Source organism: Cannabis sativa, chromosome 9 (assembly GCF_029168945.1).
Source record: "Cannabis sativa cultivar Pink pepper isolate KNU-18-1 chromosome 9, ASM2916894v1, whole genome shotgun sequence".
Classification (NCBI taxonomy): domain Eukaryota; kingdom Viridiplantae; phylum Streptophyta; class Magnoliopsida; order Rosales; family Cannabaceae; genus Cannabis; species Cannabis sativa.
The window spans coordinates 402,351-422,906 of record NC_083609.1 but is presented as its reverse complement, the minus strand read 5'-3'; the positions used below and the strand labels follow the sequence as shown (position 1 = coordinate 422,906).

Here is a 20,556-nt window from a genome sequence, read left to right as displayed (position 1 = left end):
TTTTTCCGTTTTAGCTTGGCCCCCATGAAATGGACAATCTAGCTAGTTTGGTCCCTAATGTAATACTCAAACTCAATGGATCATAATAATTGAGAATATTGGAGCCTTAGAAAAATATAAATAATATTATAATTTTAATTAAATAATTAACTACGTCCCATGCAAATGTTAACCACCTAAATTTTGTGTAAATATATAGTTACATATTCCACCACAATGTATATTAATTAAGGAGTTAAATATTAAAAGTGATGTTAATTATATATGTAACGCATAGTTTTCTACAATTAATGATAATAATAATAGCCTTAATTACTAAATATTATCAAAAAGATTATGCCTATATTAATTACATGCTTTCATATTCGAATATATTTGAAGGAATATACCTTAATATATAAAATATATCTGCACAGAATTCTTATGAAAGATATTTCTCTGTTTTATTTAATTACTGTTAATAATTAGATTGTGTTAATAATTACAGATTATTGTATGAGAAATATCTGTAATATGTACATTTAAGTTCTTAATAAATTTCAAACTAATTTTCTTTCCTTTACTTGAAATTTCAATTGATCAAATACAATAAAAATCTGAAAACGGCATTAATTCCACCGACCAAATTTTTTCAACCAAAAAGCCTAATAAAATGTTTCAAATAATATACTATATATGTTTTTTTTTAATTTATTTTGAATTTCAAAAAATAAAAAAAAAATATATTGTTTATATATAATTTATACAATAAAATATTTCAGAAATTGTAATACTAATTATATTGTTGATAGGAAAATATATATATACGAAAATAATATAAAAGTATTTTGTTAATAATATATCTATTATTCCATTATAGTGAATATATAGAGCACAATATTTTTTTCGACGTGCATAGAGCACAATATTTAAATATATATCATTTTTTTTAGTGATGTCATTGTAGCCATTTAAATTTTTAGTCTATCATATAAAAAAATTTCTCCAAACAATATTTAAATAAATAAGAAATTAAGCAATAACTAGCTAGGTAAGATTAATAATAAAATGTTTACGTAATAAACCAAAATTTAAAAAAAAAAAATTACAAAAATATGTAAACATGAAAATAAAAATTTACCTTTTCTATTTTTTTATTTACAAAAATATTACTTTTTTTGTAAAAAAAATAAACAGTTTTTTGATTGTTTTATAATTAATTTATAGTTATATATGGTAAGAGATTGATTTTTTGTTATTTTTTAATTGTTTTCATTTTTTGTTAAACAAAATATATTTTTATAATTTTAAAACTTAAAAAACATATTTTAGTATGAATAAAAATTTAGATCGTATTTTGTCAAAAAAAAAAAAAATTAGATCGTATAAAATTATAAATAAAACATAAAAATAATATTTTTAAAAATTATACAAGATTATTAATTAAGGAATAATGAGATGGTAAATTAGTAATTTATAATTAATTAAAAAAGAATATGCTTTTGATAATTAAAGAGATTCGAGATGAAGTTTGTTAATTAATATAGAGAGTCTTATGCACTTAAATACGGACCCAAACCCTTCTCCATTTTCCACATCATCATCACATTCTTCTTCTTCTTTCTTATTCTCACTCTCTCTCTCTCTCCATTTCTCACTTTCTCTCACTAAAACAAATAATAAGAATCTCAGGTTCACCAAGCTCTGCCATTTTCGAATAAGGTACCTTCACATATGTGTACATATATAATAAATATATCTATTATTATATATGCATTCTTTTCTTCTCATGTTTCTGCATTTTTATTATTATATATATATATAGTTATTATTACTTTGTAATTTATAATGTAACATTTTCGATGTTCTTCAGCTTCATTATTTCTAAATAGAAATTCTTTTTTTTTTTTTTTGTAACCTTTTTATTACGTCTATATTTATATACATATATATATGTGTATTCCTTAATTAATTAATTAATTAATTAATTGTTTTTATCAGTACTTATGGTGATGTTAGTGAAGGGACATTTTTTTTTTCACAATGGCTCTGGCTAGTTTTTTAGAAACATAGACATGATAATTATACGATCGATTTGACTATTATTTAATTATATAAATAAATATAAATATGTATATATATATTTATACAAATACATATAATGCATGAATGAATGTATAGAAAGTTGCCACATTTGGCTTTTATATCCGTGATTTATTTTCAAAAATATTCGTTACTTTCTTTTCCATATTGAAAATTTTTATGTGATATTAGGTAAACATAATTTTCATTTTTTTTGTTTACAATTTTTATTATTATAACTAATTAATATTTTCCCATTACTATTTGGGGAATAATTATCTTATATACTATTTTAAAAAATATATATTTCCCGTTTGAGTTGTTTTTATAATTTTTATGTGGATTGGTATTTAGGTTGTTTGTTGTTATGAGTTTTTATATAAATTTTCGTACAGTAAAAGAAAATTATTTTAAAGTGTAAAAATGAAAATTATTATTATATTGATCATGACACTATTTATTATAAGACTATTTAATTCATTTTTCTGAAATGTATTGACTTATTTTGTATAAATATTAATTGGAAGTTATTTTTTTAAAGCTATTTAGGTCTAACAAGTAAGAATTGTTTGTCCTTTTGGTTTATTTTGACTCTTATATATTCGTTTTCATTCAAAACCTCCCATAACTTTTCAACCTCAAAAAATAAATTAAATAAAAAATGGTCTCAATAATCTTTTTTATATTTACTCAGAAATTACTTCAAAGGGGCGCTTATCAATTGAAACGTCATTTTCTTAAAGAATCACATATATTAGTTTGGTTATTAAGAGTTGAAAATTTGAGCCAAAACTCTTGTATTGTCATTTTCAAAATTAGATAATTTTCCAATTCTCTCTATACCTAACCAAAAAATTAAATTTACTATGTAAAATAATAATAAAGTGTTATAATAACATGTATAAATTAATGTTATAATAAAATGCTATCTTAAGTCTCAACTTACACCTTCACTATTCTATACATCTTTCTTTCTTTTCAGGAAAAAATAAAAAGCCATGGCTGGCGACCAATTACAAGTACTTACAGCTCTTGATGTAGCCAAAACTCAATGGTACCATTTCACGGCCATACTCATCGCCGGAATGGGATTCTTCACCGATGCATACGACCTCTTTTGCATATCACTCGTTACTAAACTCCTTGGCCGTTTATACTACCACCAACAAGGCTCACCAGACCCCGGAAAGCTTCCCTCGCATGTCTCGGCCGCTGTTAACGGTGTTGCTTTCGTTGGAACGCTCTCCGGCCAACTTTTCTTCGGGTGGCTCGGCGACAAACTAGGCCGAAAGAAGGTTTATGGCATGACTCTTATGATAATGGTTCTTTGCTCCATTGCCTCGGGTTTGTCCTTTGGTAAAAATCCAACTTCAGTCATGGCCACTCTTTGCTTCTTTAGATTTTGGTTAGGGTTTGGTATTGGCGGCGATTACCCTCTCTCCGCCACCATCATGTCTGAGTATGCAAACAAAAAGACTCGTGGAGCTTTCATAGCCGCGGTATTTGCCATGCAAGGGTTCGGGATTTTGACCGGTGGGATGGTGGCGATTGTCGTTTCTTCCATCTTCAAAGCTCGGTTTCCTGCCCCGGCTTATGAGATCGACGCAATTGCTTCGACTGTGCCCGAGGCTGACTATGCATGGCGTGTAATTCTCATGTTTGGCGCTCTACCAGCTTTGTTAACTTACTATTGGCGTATGAAAATGCCCGAAACTGCTCGATACACGGCTTTAGTAGCGAAAAACGCGAAACAAGCAGCCTCAGACATGTCCAAGGTTCTTCAAGTTGAAGTGGAAGCTGAGGAAGAGAAAGTTGAGGAGTTAGCTCAAAATGAAGAGACCAAATTCGGGTTGTTTTCGAAAGCTTTTCTTAGACGACATGGTTTACATTTGCTTGGAACAACAAGTACTTGGTTCTTATTAGACATAGCTTTCTACAGCCAAAATCTATTCCAAAAAGACATTTTTAGCGCCATTGGTTGGATCCCAAAAGCAAAAACAATGAGTGCACTTGAAGAAGTTTACAAAATCGGCAAAGCTCAAACCCTAATAGCCCTTTTTTCAACCGTTCCCGGTTATTGGTTCACAGTGGCTTTCATAGACAGAATTGGTAGGTTTTCAATTCAATTAATGGGATTTTTTTTCATGACGGTGTTCATGTTTGCGTTAGCTATTCCTTACCACCATTGGACATTGAAAGAAAACAGAATTGGCTTTGTTGTCATCTACTCACTCACTTTCTTTTTCGCCAATTTCGGCCCCAACTCTACTACTTTTGTAGTCCCGGCTGAAATTTTTCCAGCGCGGCTGAGGTCCACGTGTCATGGCATATCAGCCGCAGCTGGAAAGGCCGGGGCTATAATTGGAGCCTTCGGGTTTCAGTATGCGGAACAAGGGATTGGAGTAAGGAATACTTTGATAATTCTTGGTGTGGTTAACTTTTTTGGAATGATTTTCACTTTCTTGGTGCCTGAATCTAATGGAAAGTCTTTGGAAGAAATGTCTGGAGAAAATGAAGCTGATGAAGAAAATGGTGGTGATGAAGTTAGAGAGTCAAGACATGAGTAGAAGTGAAAGCTTTGGATTGTACTGTGTTGTGTGATATGAAAAAGCTCTCACTATCTTTTTTTTTTTTTGCTAATTAGTATTAATTATTGTCACTATTTCCTTTTGGTCATATATATTAGAACAATTAAATCATTTAAAGGTCTTTTTTTTCTTGTCATTAAGTATTAATATTAGTAATGTATTAATCCTAATTTCTTGGAGAATTAGGTATTTTTCTCTATACAAAAGAAACTATCTTGAACCTTATAATTATGATAAATGAGTCACTTTACAATTATTATTATTTTTTTGTCAAAATCCCTATTGACAAAGAACAAGTATCCAATTTATTTTTGGAACTACCCTTGTGAGTTTTCGACCACTTTCTCCACTTTTTTGGTTTATAGTAAAATACAAATACACTTTATTGTATATAAATTGTAATAATTAATTTTAAGTAATGAATAATACAATTTTCATCAAATTAAGAGTTTTTTTTTTTTTTAATCTATATATACTGAAAAATTACAATATTTTATGAGAACATTATAAATTTATGAGTTTTCAAAATTTTTGTGTAAAAATATAGCTTTTTTCAAAAAAATAAAGAAAAAAAAAAAGAGTTATTTTACGGAAAAAATTAAAAAAATTGAAAAATATAGAAAAAATTAGGTAAAAGGAGGTAACTAGTTATTTTATACTGTTTTCTTCTCATTTTTTTAACTTTTTTTTTCTATAATTTTCCGTAAAACAATGTTTTTGAAAATTCATATTTTTTTTGCAAATTATACCTTAAATTTTTTGGGTAAGTTAAAAAATACCACTTTAATTAATTAATTAATCAAATCTACCTCTAATTTTATATTTAATTGAAACATACCGGCAAAATTGGTACAATATTTAAAAAAAGATGTAAAAATAATAAATTTAAAAAAAAAGTAAAAATAAAAGAGGACACAATATAAAAAAAAAAAGTACAAAAGTGTAATTTCTTCTATATTTTTATTGGGCTGGACCTTGATACTCGGCCCATTTTTATTGAACCTGATCCTTTTGTTGATGGAACAGTTGAGGTTTTTAGTGATGCACGTGAGCTTCTCTCTTTCAAAATTGAAACCACGTGAGCTATTGCATAATGGTATTTTTAATTTAGTTAATTAAAATTTCGGCCCTCTTAATTTTTACATGTATTAAATCATATTTCTTTTTAATTTTTCTAACTATTAAAAACTTTTCTAAACAATTATTATTGTTGAATTTAAAGAATTTTATCTAATTTTTATAAAAAAAATTATAAAAGTTCAGGACTGATACATGTCAAGTTAGGAACATGATTTGAGATATAAGATAATAAAATTAGGTATATAATTAATAATAATATAGAAAAAGATATTATGCATACTCCAACATAAAATCGTATTATAATTAATAAATAATTAAGCTTTTAGCGACTAAATCCTCTTAACTATCGTTTTACTTGTATTTAACTCTTCAAGCTTAAGTTTTGACAGTAAAACCTTTCATACTACTGAACTGTTAGCAAATTTTAAGATGTCATTCGGTTGACTGTCACTGTAGACTACTTATGTGTACACTCTTGTACACGTTGGTATCTTTATATTGGTACACCTAATATTTTTATTTTAAAATTAATTTTAAAATTAAATAAAAAAATAAAAAAAATATATTATAAATTTTAAAATAATTTTTTATAATTTTGAAATAATAATATTATGTATATAAACATTCCACGTGTACAAAAGTGTACACATAAGCATTATATATTGGCAGTTAACTGTAAAAAATAAATGACACATTAAATTTGCTAATTGTTCAATAGTTTGGAAGATTTTACCACTAAAATTTTAACTTAGAAGATTAACAGCAAGTAAATTGATAGTTGAGAGAGTTTCGCAGCAAATATCTCTAAATAATCTAATATTTTAAATATACAGTAGAACCTCTATTTAAGAATACTCTATTCAAGAATAACCTCTAATTTGTTATAAAAAAATGAAGTCCCAATTTGGGCCAGTTATAAATAAGAATAACCTCTATGTTATACATTTTTTAAGTCCCGTATTAATAAAATATACATCTATATAAGAATAATTATATCTTAAAAAATATATACATATATTTTATAAATTTACTTATGTAGATTTAATAATTTTATTTCAAATTATAGTACATGTATAAATATTATATGTACTCGAAAATAATTTTAATATAATATAGTATTAAGAATTGTTTATTGGTATTTTTGTTACATTGATATTTTTTGATATTTTGATTTTTTTTTCAAGTGTAACTCTATTTAGTTATAATATCTCAATTAGAATATTATTTTCTTTGTCCCAAGTGTATTCTTGGATAGAGGTTCTACTGTATAACAAAGGTTTCCTATTATCCCACCCATGAGCCGCTTTAGGCATGGATAGATACAAACCAAAACAAAGGTGTGTAAAACCTAATGACACGTTTATTACACAGTATTTTTTTTTTTTTTGAAAGGACACAGTATTCAGAATCGGAATAAAGTAATGGAGAAATGTAACGGAATAAATAAAAAATAATCGAAATCAATATTGTAATGTGCATGTTTACTAAAACTGCTTAGAAATGGAATGATAGCGATTTATCTTATTTACTTTATCAGGAATATAATCGGAATGCTTACATTGAGTAAATTATCTTTTTGAGTAAAACTATAGTATATGACAATTATTTTGTAAGATATACTTTAAAGGATAAAATTGTTATTATAAATTTAATATTAAAAAATAAATAAAATTCATACCCTTAATTAATGGCATTATTCATGGAAGAGAAGTTCTCTTTTTCTTTTCTTCCTTAATTAATCAAGGTCTCTATTTTCTAAATTTAATAAATTAAATAAACAAATGTGTCTTTACAATTAATTGTCATTATTTATTAGTAAATATGTTATAAATTAATTGTATCTTTTTTTTTTCAGATTGAAGAAGTTTTGTTTAGCATAACAATATAATTCACCTACAAGTTATAATTTTATGATAGAATTTTAGTAATCAGATCAAATTATGGTGTTATTTTATCAAAAAAAAAAATATCAATATAATATCACCATATTATTAGTAAATCATTTCATTAATAAAAAAAAATTATTCCCGATTAATTATAGTAAGTTGAGATATCGTTAGTAAGATTGTTGCTATAGTTTAGCTCATCAATTCAAAAAAAAAAATAAAAAATATCTTACATGATTATATTTATATATTAATAAACGTATATTTATAACTAAAGAAAATTTATAATATAGAAAATGGATGTTGTAAAATTGAAAGTATAACAGAATATTGAAGAGGAGTGAGAGAGAGAGAGAGTGTTTGGGCATTATGGGTTGTGTTTGGAGCCAAAGCAAAGAAAAGAAGGAGAAAAAAGGAAACAAGAATAACAAAAATACTAATAATAATGATTTCATCACTACTATGGCAGCTGTCTCTGTAGTCTCCACGGCAAATAATATCACTTGTGTCGATGCCATTGGCGGTGGCTGTGGCTGTGGCTGTGGTGGTGGCGGTTTTTGTTGGGGCGGTGGCTGTGGCGTTGGCTGTGTCTGTGTCTGTGGCGGTAGCTGTGGTAGTGGCTAGTCTATTTTATTGTTTTAATTTTGAATATGGTAAAAATTTTGCTATACAGTAACAACTTTTAATGGTTAATTAATTAGACATGTTTATGAAATGAGATTTATTATATATATGCATGAAAATTGGTTGGGAAATTATATAACTTTATATTATATGGTTAATTAATTATGGTATATTCCATGATCAAGAGCTATAAGTCCTTTCAACACATCCCCAAAATCCCTAATGGTAGTGATTATATTAATTGGAACGACGTTAATATTTCTCCAATTAATATATAAGTAATTTGTAATTCATTTTAATTTCCATATATATATAACATCAAATGACATAACTTAGGATTATTGCTCGCCTAGTTGGTACGTATGTAGTCTACTCTATCTTACCTTATTATTACGACCACCATAGTAATCTCAATAAGATTTCCTCTACTATGTCCATCATGCCGGCGACGGCGAGGTAGCTAGCTTGGGTTATTATAAACTCTTTTAATAGTTTGACGTTTATTATTTTAGTCATTGTAAAAGAATTTTTTACTTTTTGATTTATAATGTGGTAATCAAAATGAGCCTTTTTACATAATTAGTATGGTTGTTTCAATGTTTTCTCCATATACACCCGGCCAAGGTTTAAGTTTGTTTAGTGAATAATTATTTTTCTATTAAAAAAAAATAATGAGTTAATATTAATGATGAAATAAAGATAAATATATTAATAATAAAGAACAATTATTAATAGTGAAACTAGTTAACCTCTAGTACGTACGTACGCGTACTACTAGCATGGTTGGTTATAATTTTATTTTAGATTCTTTCTTCCCTATTAATTTGTTTGCTTCTTCGGTAAAAATGGTTAAATTTTCAGACTTCACTATAATCCTAATGATGATTGTATAATATATTAATTTATATTAAAAGGCTAATATATATATATATACATATTAATACAGCTATTAATATTCTATTTTCCTTTTTAATCTATTTATTCGTTTGGGATTAAATTTATTTATTTATTAAAATTCTTTTATTTTGATTATGAAAACATTATAAATCATTTCATTATTTAAAAAATCATTGAATTAATTTATTTCTTGATTATTTATATATGAGATCGGTATTCTTGGTAAGTTTGTTGCTAATTTAGCTCATTATATTCAATATATATATATATCAAAAATATCTTGCACGATGATGGATTTTATATATATAAATATATATATATATCTTTATATATTAAAAGTGCCTATCTAACGGCATTTCTTGGTTTAGGTTTGATCTCCCGTTAAAAAATAAACCCAATAATTAAACCCAAAAAATTAAATAATCTTTTAAATAAACAATCTTTTAAATATTAATAATCTCTTTTTAAATTAAAAAAATCATCTTAGCCACATATCTCTCTAACAAACCTATCTTGGAGAATATTAATAATTTTTTTATTTATTTTTTAAAAAAGAAAAATATAGATAAAATATCTAGAAAAGATAATATAAAAGAAGATTGATTGTGTTTGCTTAGAGATTTTTGGGCTTGGGCTTAAAAAAATAATAAAAAAAAAAGATGAAATGGGCTGTAATTAGTATTTACCTTATATGTTTGTGCTTATTTTTAGTTTTATTTTTAATTTTACCACCAAGAGGAGAATGTTGAAAAATATTAGAATATAAAAATATTATTGGTGCTTATTAGTAATTTGCAAAGAATGTGAAAGTCTATAAATATATAGTTGTGTAGCTATTATTAAATATGAAATGAGATAATAGAACTTTTTTCAATTAGAATATTAATGTACATTTTACTATTAATAACATACATTATTATAACACAATTATGTTTTACTTACTAAATATACTGACACATATTTTATTTTTATAAAACAAATCGTTCAAATAATTATATTATTTTAATTATTAATTAAAATAAAAAACTGAAATATTAAATAAAACTAACACTACGTGGCTTGGCACGTAACAATCACCTAGTATATATATATATATTAATAAACGTATTATACTCAATAAAATTAATAAAATAGGAAATATTGGAAATTATAAAAATGTGAAGATTTTTATTTTTCTTCTTAGCACAATATTTAAGAAAAGTGATAGAGAGAGAGAGAGGTGTTAGAGAACCTATACTAAACTGTCCAGCTGTCACTTGAAGTTGTATTCTGTTTTGGTAGTTAGTTGGTTTTCCAACTAACTTTCTGTTACATTGCTTCGCTTTGCTTGTGTATAAATACTTGGATTGGCATCTGTTGTAAATTGTAACAGAATTGAATAAACACTTTCTCTCCTTCTTTCCTCTTCTTTCTTTTCTCTCAATTCTGTTTTCTAAGTTTCTTCATGGTATCAGAGCTGAATTCTTTCAGCAATGGCGTTCGTTAATGGCCCTGGAGGTTCTTCTCAAGCTACAGCAAACACCAACTCAACCAACACACCTCTTCCAAGAACTACACCGACTGTTTTCTCTCATTCTCTCTCAGTACGACTTGATGAGCATAACTATTTGCCATGGAAACAGCAAGTGTTTGCAGCCATTAAAGGAGCTCGACTGCAACGCTTTCTGGATCCAACTCAAGCTCCTAGGAAATTCAACACAGAAGCCGATCGCACTGCCAATCGATTGAGTCCTGAATATGAAGACTGGGATCAACAAGACAGTGTTCTTGTTTCTTGGCTTCTATCATCCATGTTTGAGAAGATTCTGACTCGAATGGTTGGTTGTGACACGGCGGCACAAATCTGGAGCAATTTACGCGAATACTACACAGCCTTGAATCGTGCGAACATTGGCCAATACAGAATTCTGCTTCGGAATGCTAAAATGCAGGGATCTTTAGGTGATTATCTACTTAAGATTAAACGATTAGTGGATCTTCTTGCTTCAATTGGACACCAGATATCACCTGCATAACATATAGAAGCTATATTCAATGGTTTAACCAGTGAGTATAATGTTTTCATCACATCGGTCAATACCAGATCTGAAGCATACTCTGTAGCTGAAATTGAGGCTCTCTTGATGGCTCAAGAAGTTCGATTGGAAAAAGCCACTCAAGATTTGGATATCACCAAACCAGAAGCGAATTTGGCTCTTACTAAGCCCTATACTGGTGGACGTGGTACCTTTTCGTCCCCTTATTATCCTTCATCTACTCAATCTAATGTCTCACCATTGTCCAGAGGCACTCCTTTCAATTCTGGACAATATTCGATGCAACATCCACCACCAGGTTTTGGTCCTGCAACTCAAGGCCGTGGTAATCCATCTGGGCGTGGCAATCCCTCAACTTCTCGAGGTGGTCATACACACGGTCGAGGACAGTACACTGCATGGGGACAGAAAGTGCAATGCCAACTTTGCCACAAGTTGGGACACACTGTCAAACAGTGTTTTTACAGGTTTGATAAATCCTTTCAAGGCCCTGAATCTTTCAATACCTTTACTGGCAGTGCTAACCTTGCAGAAGCTCAATCCTTATATGCCTATCCTGATGTTGTTGGAGACAATGCATGGTATCCCGATTCTGGAGCCACACACCACTTAACTCCTCATGCTCAGAATCTCTCCAACTCCACTGACCTCAGTGGTGACCAACAAATACTCATGGGAGATGGCTCAGGTTTGCCTATCAAAACTGTTGGTCATACAACCTTTCTTTCTCCTATTCATAGTCAATCCTTAGCATTGCATAATCTTCTTCATGTGCCTTTAATTACAAAGAATCTAATGAGTGTTTCTAAGTTTGCTACAGATAACAATGTCTCATTTGAATTCTTTCCTCAATCTTGTTGTGTTAAGGATTTAATTACCAAGAGGATCTTGTTAGTTGGGAAGCTTGACAATGGCCTGTACAAATTCGATTCTCTCCCTATCTGTCAACAGCCTGCTGCATCATCTTCCAGCAGCAATTCAAGTTTTTCTCAATGTAATCCTTCATGTAATTCAGTTTCTTTACCTGTTCATAATGCTCAATTTTCTCTTTGGCACAACAGGTTAGGCCATCCAACTGCTAGAATTGTTCAAAGTGCCTTACAATCTTGTAACATACCCATTAGCAATAAAACTCAATCTGGTTTTTCTGATTTGTGCTCTGCATGTTGTTTGGGAAAACACCACAAGCTTCCTTTTCCAAATTCCACAACCACTTACACTGAACCACTTCAACTGCTGCACTATAATTTATGGGGTCCTGCCCCTATCAATTCAGCAAGTGGTTATAAGTACTATATTAGTTTTATAGATGCCTACTCTAGACATAGTTGGATTTATATGCTAAGAACTAAGTGTGAGGCTCTTCCCACCTTTACAACTTTTAAAAACCAGGTTGAACTTCAATTGGGTTACAAGATTAAAGCCATTCAAACAGATTGGGGTTGTGAATATCAAGCTTTCACCAATTTGTTGCATCAATGTGGTATCATTCACAAAGTGTCATGCCCCCACACTCATGAACAAAATGGAGTGGCTGAGCGTAAGCATAGGCATATAGTTGAGAGTGGTCTCACTCTACTTGCCCATGCCTCTCTCCCACTCAAGTATTGGGATGAAGCATATCGAGCTGCGGTCTTTTTAATTAATCGAATGCCAACTCCCAAACTGAATTACAAGTCTCCTCTTGAAGTCTTATTTCACACTAAACCTGACTATACCACACTTAGAGTCTTTGGTTGTTTGTGCTATCCCAATCTAAGACCCTATAATCGAATTAAAATTCAGTACAGGTCTATCCCTTGTGTATTCCTCGGGTATAGTCTGTCCCATAAGGGTTATAAATGTCTTTCCAAAGATGGCCGCTTGTACATCTCAAGAGATGTACTATTTGATGAGAATGTGTTCCCATTTGCCTCTGCAGCTGTAGCTGCTGCACATTCCAGTTCTCCCATGCATACTGCTGTCAATGCTCGAATTCCTACTGTCACTACTTCTGCTATTCATTCTACTCCCTCTGCTGCTACTACCACACATAATATCATCTCATCATCTTTATCAAATACTAATACTCCAACCACAGCTTCATCTTCACCAAATATTTCTTTGTCATCCTCACCATCTGCTCCTAATCCTGTCCATGATAACCCACTGGTAGCACTTCCTTCCAACACAACTGAGCATGAACCCACGAGCATTCAACCTGTTATTTCTAACAATATTTCTAGTGGTGTTGTCTCCAATACAGGTACAAATTTGCATCCTATGTAAACAAGGTCAAAAAGTGGCATAACTAAACCAAAAGTGTTAATGGCCTCACTTTATCCTCTCAATGTCAAATCTGCTCTTAAAGATCCGAGGTGGTTTAAAGCTATGGATGTTGAAAATAAAGCCTTGATCAGAAACAATACATGGAAAGTGGTTCCTCTTCCACCAAACAGGACACCAATAGGATGCAAGTGGGTATATCGGGTTAAAGAAAATGATGAAGGAGAGGTTGTTCAATTTAAGGCAAGATTAGTGGCCAAGGGCTTTCATCAACAAGCTGGTTTCGATTTTAATGAAACCTTCAGCCCTGTTGTGAAGCATGTTACTATTAGAGTTGTTCTAACTCTAGCTGTCACACAAAATTGGACAATTCGACAATTGGATGTGGATAATGTATTTCTTAATGGTGAATTGCAAGAAGAGATCTTTATGGTTCAGCCTCCTAGTTTTGAGGATCCACAACATCCAACACATGTTTGTAAGCTTACCAAAGCTTTATATGGGCTCAAACAAGCACCTCGTGCTTGGTTTGAGAAGCTATCTGGTGCAATCTCGGGTTTACCTCTGCTCAGTCAGATCACTCCTTATTTGTGAAATTCAACAACAACCACTGCTTATATGTTCTAGTATATGTGGACGATATCCTCATTACAGGAAGTAGCTCAAATCAAGTTACCAATCTCATTGCTGCCTTGAGTAGCAAATTTGCCCTCAAAGACCTTGGTAATCTTGATTATTTCTTAGGCATTCAAGCACTTCCCACTGCTACAGGGCTTCTACTATCACAAAAGAAATATCTTCGAGACATTCTTTGTCGTGCTCAGATGCAAGGTGTTAAAACACAAAGCTCTCCCATGAACTCGGGTCTAAGACTTTCTCAATATGGGAGTGATACTATCACTGATCCACATCTCTACAGATCCATTGTGGGTGCACTTCAGTATGCCACAATTACTCGGCCAGACCTTGCATATAGTGTCAACAAAGTCTCACAATTCATGCATAATCCATTGCAGTGTCATTGGGTCGCTGTAAAACGAATTCTTCGATATGTGGCAGGCACTCTTGACTTTGGTTTGCACTTACAAAAAGGTTCCACTCTGGATATCACAGCATTTTGTGATGCCGACTGGGCGGCTGACCCAGATGACAGACGCTCTACGACAGGGTTCTGCATCTATCTTGGTCCCAACCTCATCACTTGGCAGTCCAAGAAACAAACTACTATATCCAGGTCTTCATCTGAGGCTGAATTCAGGAGCTTGGCTGCTGTCGTTACAGAACTCACATGGCTTCAATCTCTCATGACTGAACTCAAAGTTAAACCTCCCTCAGCTCCTACGATTTGGTGTGACAATCTCAGTTCAGTCATGATGGCTTCCAATCCAGTGTTGCATGCCCGAACTAAGCACATAGAGATCGATCTCTATTTTGTGCGTGATAAAGTTCTCACCAAACAAATTCAGATCAACCATGTTTCCTCTGAACATCAGCTGGCAGATGGGTTTACAAAGCCTATTTCCAGTAATAGGTTCTCTCTAATTCGTGACAAACTCAGTGTTCATAGCTCTTCCTCACTGAGTTTGAAAGGGGCTGTTAGAGAACCTATACTAAACTGTCCAGCTGTCACTTGAAGTTGTATTCTGTTTTGGTAGTTAGTTGGTTTTCCAACTAACTTTCTGTTACATTGCTTTGCTTTGCTTGTGTATAAATACTTGGATTGGCATCTGTTGTAAATTGTAACAGAATTGAATAAACACTTTCTCTCCTTCTTTCCTCTTCTTTCTTTTCTCTCAATTCTGTTTTCTAAGTTTCTTCAAAGGGGGGGGGGGGGGAATTTGGCCATTATGGGTTGTGTTTGGAGCCAAAAGGAAGAGAAGAAGAAAGAAAGAAACAAGAATAACTTGAATACTAACACTAGTACTAATAGATAGTATGAGTAATAATTCAGTGCAATCGAGACCAGTTGTAATTACTAATCAAGAGAGTAGTGGTCTTCTAATAATGATTACATCACATACTATGGCAACTCTTTCCATAGTCACTATGTCATGGCGGTGGTGGATGTAGTGGTGGCGGTGGTTGTGGTGGCGGCAGTTAATGGTTTAGTCTACTCTAATCCATCTCATTGTTTTAATTTTCAATATGCTAGACATTTATATATCACGTTTTGTAGTGTTTAACACTTTAAGGTATATGTTAATATTTTTATTTTTGATAAGTGAGATAAGATGTTCATTGGCAAGAGTGCTCCTTCGTCTCTCTCTTTTAGTATTTTTGTTTGAATTAATTGGTTGTGTTTTCTAAAAAAAATTTCCTAAATAAAATAAAATAAAATATAGAACAAAAACTAATTAATTAATTGATAATGCATGAAATTAGACTTGTTAACTATAGAACTTTATAGGATTAACTATATCATATATTCTTTCAATAATGTTAGATCATTTTCAATATATGGTCTAAAGAAAAAATTAGAATTCAATAGATATAGTCAATCAAATATATTTTAATCCTATATCAATAACTCATACATTTTAACCTAAAAATACAATGAAATAAAATGAATTCAAAAAAGAGAATTGTTAATAGTCAATCATTTTTATTTTTTCAAACAAGCTTGTTTCTTGCTTTCCAAAGAGACCAACAAATTATGCAAACACAATAGATTTCAGTCTTTGTGTTCATGTGGAGCAACACTGGTTGGTTCTCAGTACTGATATGATTAAAGTCAATGTAGATGTCTCTTTCACTTCTGGGGCTTTTTATTTTGAGATTGGAGGATTGGCATGTGATCATCATAGAACTGTCCTTTATCATTGGTCTAAATAATTGCATGACCGTGTCTCTCCTCTTTTGGTGGAGGCAATTAGATTGAAGGAAGCTTTGAGCTGGACCAAAGAACGGGGCCTAGATCAAGTTGTTGTTCAGTCAGATTGTAAAAGCATTATTGATGTTATGATAGTTCGACTCCTTTATTATCTCCTATTGGTTTAGTTATTTTTGATTGTCGTACATTAATGTCTGATCTTAATACTGTTTTTTGTGCTTTTATTAAACAATCTGCGAACAAAACAGTCAATTAGTTGACAACTGTCGCTTGTTCTTCCCAGATCGTGGCTATAGTGGGCGCTTATCTCTATTACTTTTCAAACTATTTTGATAAATCATTTGTCTCATAATAAATAAGATATATATCCTTTTGTTAAAAAAGCATATAAATATCTATTATATGTATATAAAAAAATCTAATCCACTATCTTAGATTTCAATGGCTTCCACACACCCAACAACGACCAACTATATATCGTAATAGGCCTTTTAACTGTCTTTTAGGGATGTCCATTAGCCAACAAAAAAAGATTAAATAAAAAAAGAAAAAAAAATCTATATGAAGATAATAAAGGGAAGATTTTTATTGCATCAACTAATATTGTTATATTGAAATGAAGTTGATTCAAATTGGTTGTAATTAATTAATTAAATATATATTTTTTTTAATAAAAACGTACTATTGATAAAAGAAATTAATTAGTTAGTTATCTTATTATATATGTCATGGATAATGGTCAAGGAGAAGCAAACCATAATGAGATATGTTATCATGTGTGACAGTCAGTAGTCTCGTGATCCGTAAGGAGAAACACCGGGTAAGCTGTGCAATCCCATACCGTCTGGGAAAGGTCAAGTGCGATGATTCTGAGACTGTTTAGGTAGGGGACTACACAGTTGAAGAGAGCTTAAATGGATTGATTAGTACTACCTATATCAACAAGGTGCATCTTGTTTTTCGGTAGCCCATCTCGAAAGAACTCCACAGTTAAGCGTGCTTGGCCTGGAGCAATTTCAGGATGGGTGACCTCCTGAGAAGTTTTCCCAGGAAGCGTGCGAGTGAGGACAAAGCACGTTGGAAACACTCGTGTTGGTCTGTAGGGTCAGTCATCAATCCAAGAAGCAGCCAAAGTGACGTACTCGTGTATAAGAGCCATTTATTCCGTGGGTGTAAGGACCCAATGGAGGCTTGAAGCGGGGACGTTACAAATGGTATCAGAGCCTTGACCCAGCCGGAAGTGTGGTCGACGAGGACGTCGGACCCCGTAAGGGGGGTGATTGTGACAGTCAGTAGTCCCGTGATCCGTAAGGGGAAACACCGGGTAAGCTGTGCAATCCCACACCGCCTGGGGAAGGTCAAGTGCGATGATTCTGAGATTGTGTAGGTAGGGGACTACACAGTTGAAGAGAGCTTAAATGGATTGATTGGTACTACCTATATCAACAAGGTGCATCTTGTTTTTCGGTAGCCCATCTCGAAAGAACTCCACAGTTAAGCGTGCTTGGCCTGGAGCAATTTCAGGATGGGTGACCTCCTGGGAAGTTTTCCCAGGAAGCGTGCGAGTGAGGACAAAGCACGTTGGAAACACTCGTGTTGGTCTGTAGGGTCAGTCATCAATCCAAGAAGCAGCCATAGTGACGTACTCGTGTATAAGAGCCATTTATTCCGTGGGTGTAAGGACCCAATGGAGGCTTGAAGCGGGGACGTTACATCATGCAAATCTTATATTTAAGAATTTTAAATTTTGATTAAATTTATGTAAAGCAAATGTAGTTGTTAATTAGCTCCAAGATTCCAATAACCTAAATTTGAAATTAACTCTTGTAGCTATAATTGTGAATCAATAATTACTTATTTATATATCTTATAGCTAAATTTGGAATATTGTATATAAACCAATGGCAATTACACTAAATCTAATTTGGCAATTCTAATGACAAAAACCCAACTTTAGTTTTAAATCAACTTAGGACTAAATTTTTAGCCAAGTCCAATCATCACTAACACTAAAATAAAAACTATATTCATTATTATAATATTATTTTATTAATATAATAAAAATATTTATTTAATAAATAAATTATTTAATTATTAAAGTAAAAAAAATATCGGTCTATAATACTTAATGCCCACTTATTAGAAAGACACCAAGATAAAAAATTCACCTTTCTCAATCTTTTTTAATTATTATATAATTTTACTTAATAAATTTGGGCTCTTAATTTATTTATTTCATTATGTTAGCCCACTAATTGATGAAGTTGCCTCCTTCCATGGTTTGGCTATGTCCTATGTGCTCAAATTTACCCGAATTAGTTTTAAATGTATGAAAAAATTATGATAAATAGATTATTTTTTTATTTATAAATTAGTTTTGAGATAATAACCTAAACTTATACAAATTTATTAATTATATTATTAACAGGTGAATTGGCAGAGAATGCTCTTTCGTTAAGAATTTTAATCCTTATTCTCATTTATTCTCTATTGGGGATGGGGCAAGGAATCTTTTAATGGTGACTGGAACAGGTCGGGGACTTGTAGCTAATACAGCGCTATATAATGAACATTACTAACCAATTATGAAATTGTTTCGTTTGCTTAGTAGTTGTTTGAATAAATTGAAAAGAATGAAACTTGAAATCAATGAAAAAGATACACTAGAAAATCCGGGTTACTATTTTATTATTTGCTATATTAGGTACAAAATCTCAACGAAACCACTCTATATTATAATACCAAAATCCTTTAACTCTCAATATAATACCACTCACTAACTAACTAGTAACTACTAACTGACTAACTCTTTGCTTTGCTTTCCCCAAAAAACGAGAGAAAGAAAAGAAAGCCTTTGATCTCACGGTTCTGATTTATCTATGTACATCAGACACTTTACTATTATCTAATATCTATATACTCTGTAACGGCACCGTTTTGAAGTTTGCTTTGACTCACTCAAACATCTCCTAATCTTTCTCCGCCATTTGTTATCCATGGGTGTCCTGTAATTAATTAAATAATTAATTAATGACTAATTAAATGTTGATTTAAAATTAAGATATTCTGTTTGGCTAAAGTGAAATTCACTTACTCAGAACTTGCTCTGCTGATAATCTTCTAGAAACATCTTTACAAAGCATTCGCCTAATCAGATCCTTCGCCGCCGGAGAAACCGACCGGAAAACTTTAGTCGGAAACCTCAAATTCGATCTAAGCACAGCATCAAAAGTCTCAACCACCGATTCACCATAAAACGGCGGAAAACCAGCTAACAATATGTACAAAACGACACCAGCGCTCCACATATCAACTTTCTCATTGTAATCTCTCCCTGCTAAAACCTCCGGAGCAACATAATACGGCGTTCCGACGATTCCGCTCATCAATTCACCGTCCATAAAAGTCTCAGCCGATCCAAAATCGGCGAGTTTCAACCGATTCCTCTGATCGAAGAGAATATTCTCCGGCTTAATATCGCGATGAGCAACACCGTGACGATGACAATGAGACAGAGCTTGAACGAGCTGAGTCATCACCGAAGCGGCTTCCGACTCGTTAAAGACTCGGCGAGTAATTAGGCTGTGTAGATCTGAAGAATCGCAGAGATCCATAACCATATGGAGATGAAATTCGTCTTCGTAAAGGTTATGAAGCTTAACGATGTTAGGATGATTACCGAGATGATGAAGAATCTTCGGCTCAGTGAGTAAACACTGAGATTCGAGCGAGTCACCGGAAACCAAACGCTTCTCGATTGATTTCACAGCAAAGAAACCGGAATCTTGATTATTCGCCGAAGAACATCTGTAAACAGTACCGAATCTTCCTTGACCGATCTCCTCCAAAATCTGGTAGTTTCTCTTGAGTGCTTCCGTCATTGACGATTGGAATTTTCCTATTCACTTTCTCTCTCTAGTTCTTGAGGCCTTGTTTTTACTTTCTCTCTCTAAAAGTTCTCGTCTCCTTTCAAAATTGTGGTGATGAGAAATCTGTATTTATAATCGATTTGTGTGATAAGCGGAGTTAGCGGGGGAGTTTTTTCAATTTTCGAATGTTTTAGAGGAATATTCGGTTCAATACCACTAACCAATGAAATATAACCACGTGTCGAATCTAACGGCTGAGAAATATACTACGGCCAATTAGATTATATTTTTAAATGAAATTACTGAAATATCCTTTGATCTTTCCGTACTAGCGACTCTTGTCGTATTATGAGTAGTTGTAGTGAGTATGAGGCGTACATATTTCGTACACAGTTTACAATTTTATCTTTTTTTTTTTTA

General features: G+C 31.7%; 2 protein-coding genes across 2 annotated transcripts; one reads left to right on the top strand and one right to left on the bottom strand.

The window, feature by feature from the left end:
• Positions 1-1,556: 1,556 nt before the first annotated feature.
• On the top strand, positions 1,557-4,757 carry LOC115721935 (low affinity inorganic phosphate transporter 1). The gene is made up of 2 exons (XM_030651041.2): positions 1,557-1,701; positions 3,044-4,757. The coding sequence occupies exon 2, from the start codon at positions 3,060-3,062 to the stop codon at positions 4,626-4,628; it is 1,569 nt and encodes a 522-aa protein (XP_030506901.2). The 5' UTR covers positions 1,557-1,701; positions 3,044-3,059; the 3' UTR covers positions 4,629-4,757.
• Positions 4,758-18,926: 14,169 nt separating this feature from the next.
• LOC115722890 (phosphoenolpyruvate carboxylase kinase 1) lies at positions 18,927-20,248 on the bottom strand. Its single transcript, XM_030652246.2, has 2 exons — positions 19,362-20,248; positions 18,927-19,272 (listed from the first exon to the last, which is right to left on the bottom strand). The coding sequence occupies exons 1-2, from the start codon at positions 20,146-20,148 to the stop codon at positions 19,226-19,228; spliced, it is 834 nt and encodes a 277-aa protein (XP_030508106.1). The 5' UTR covers positions 20,149-20,248; the 3' UTR covers positions 18,927-19,225.
• Positions 20,249-20,556: the final 308 nt, after the last annotated feature.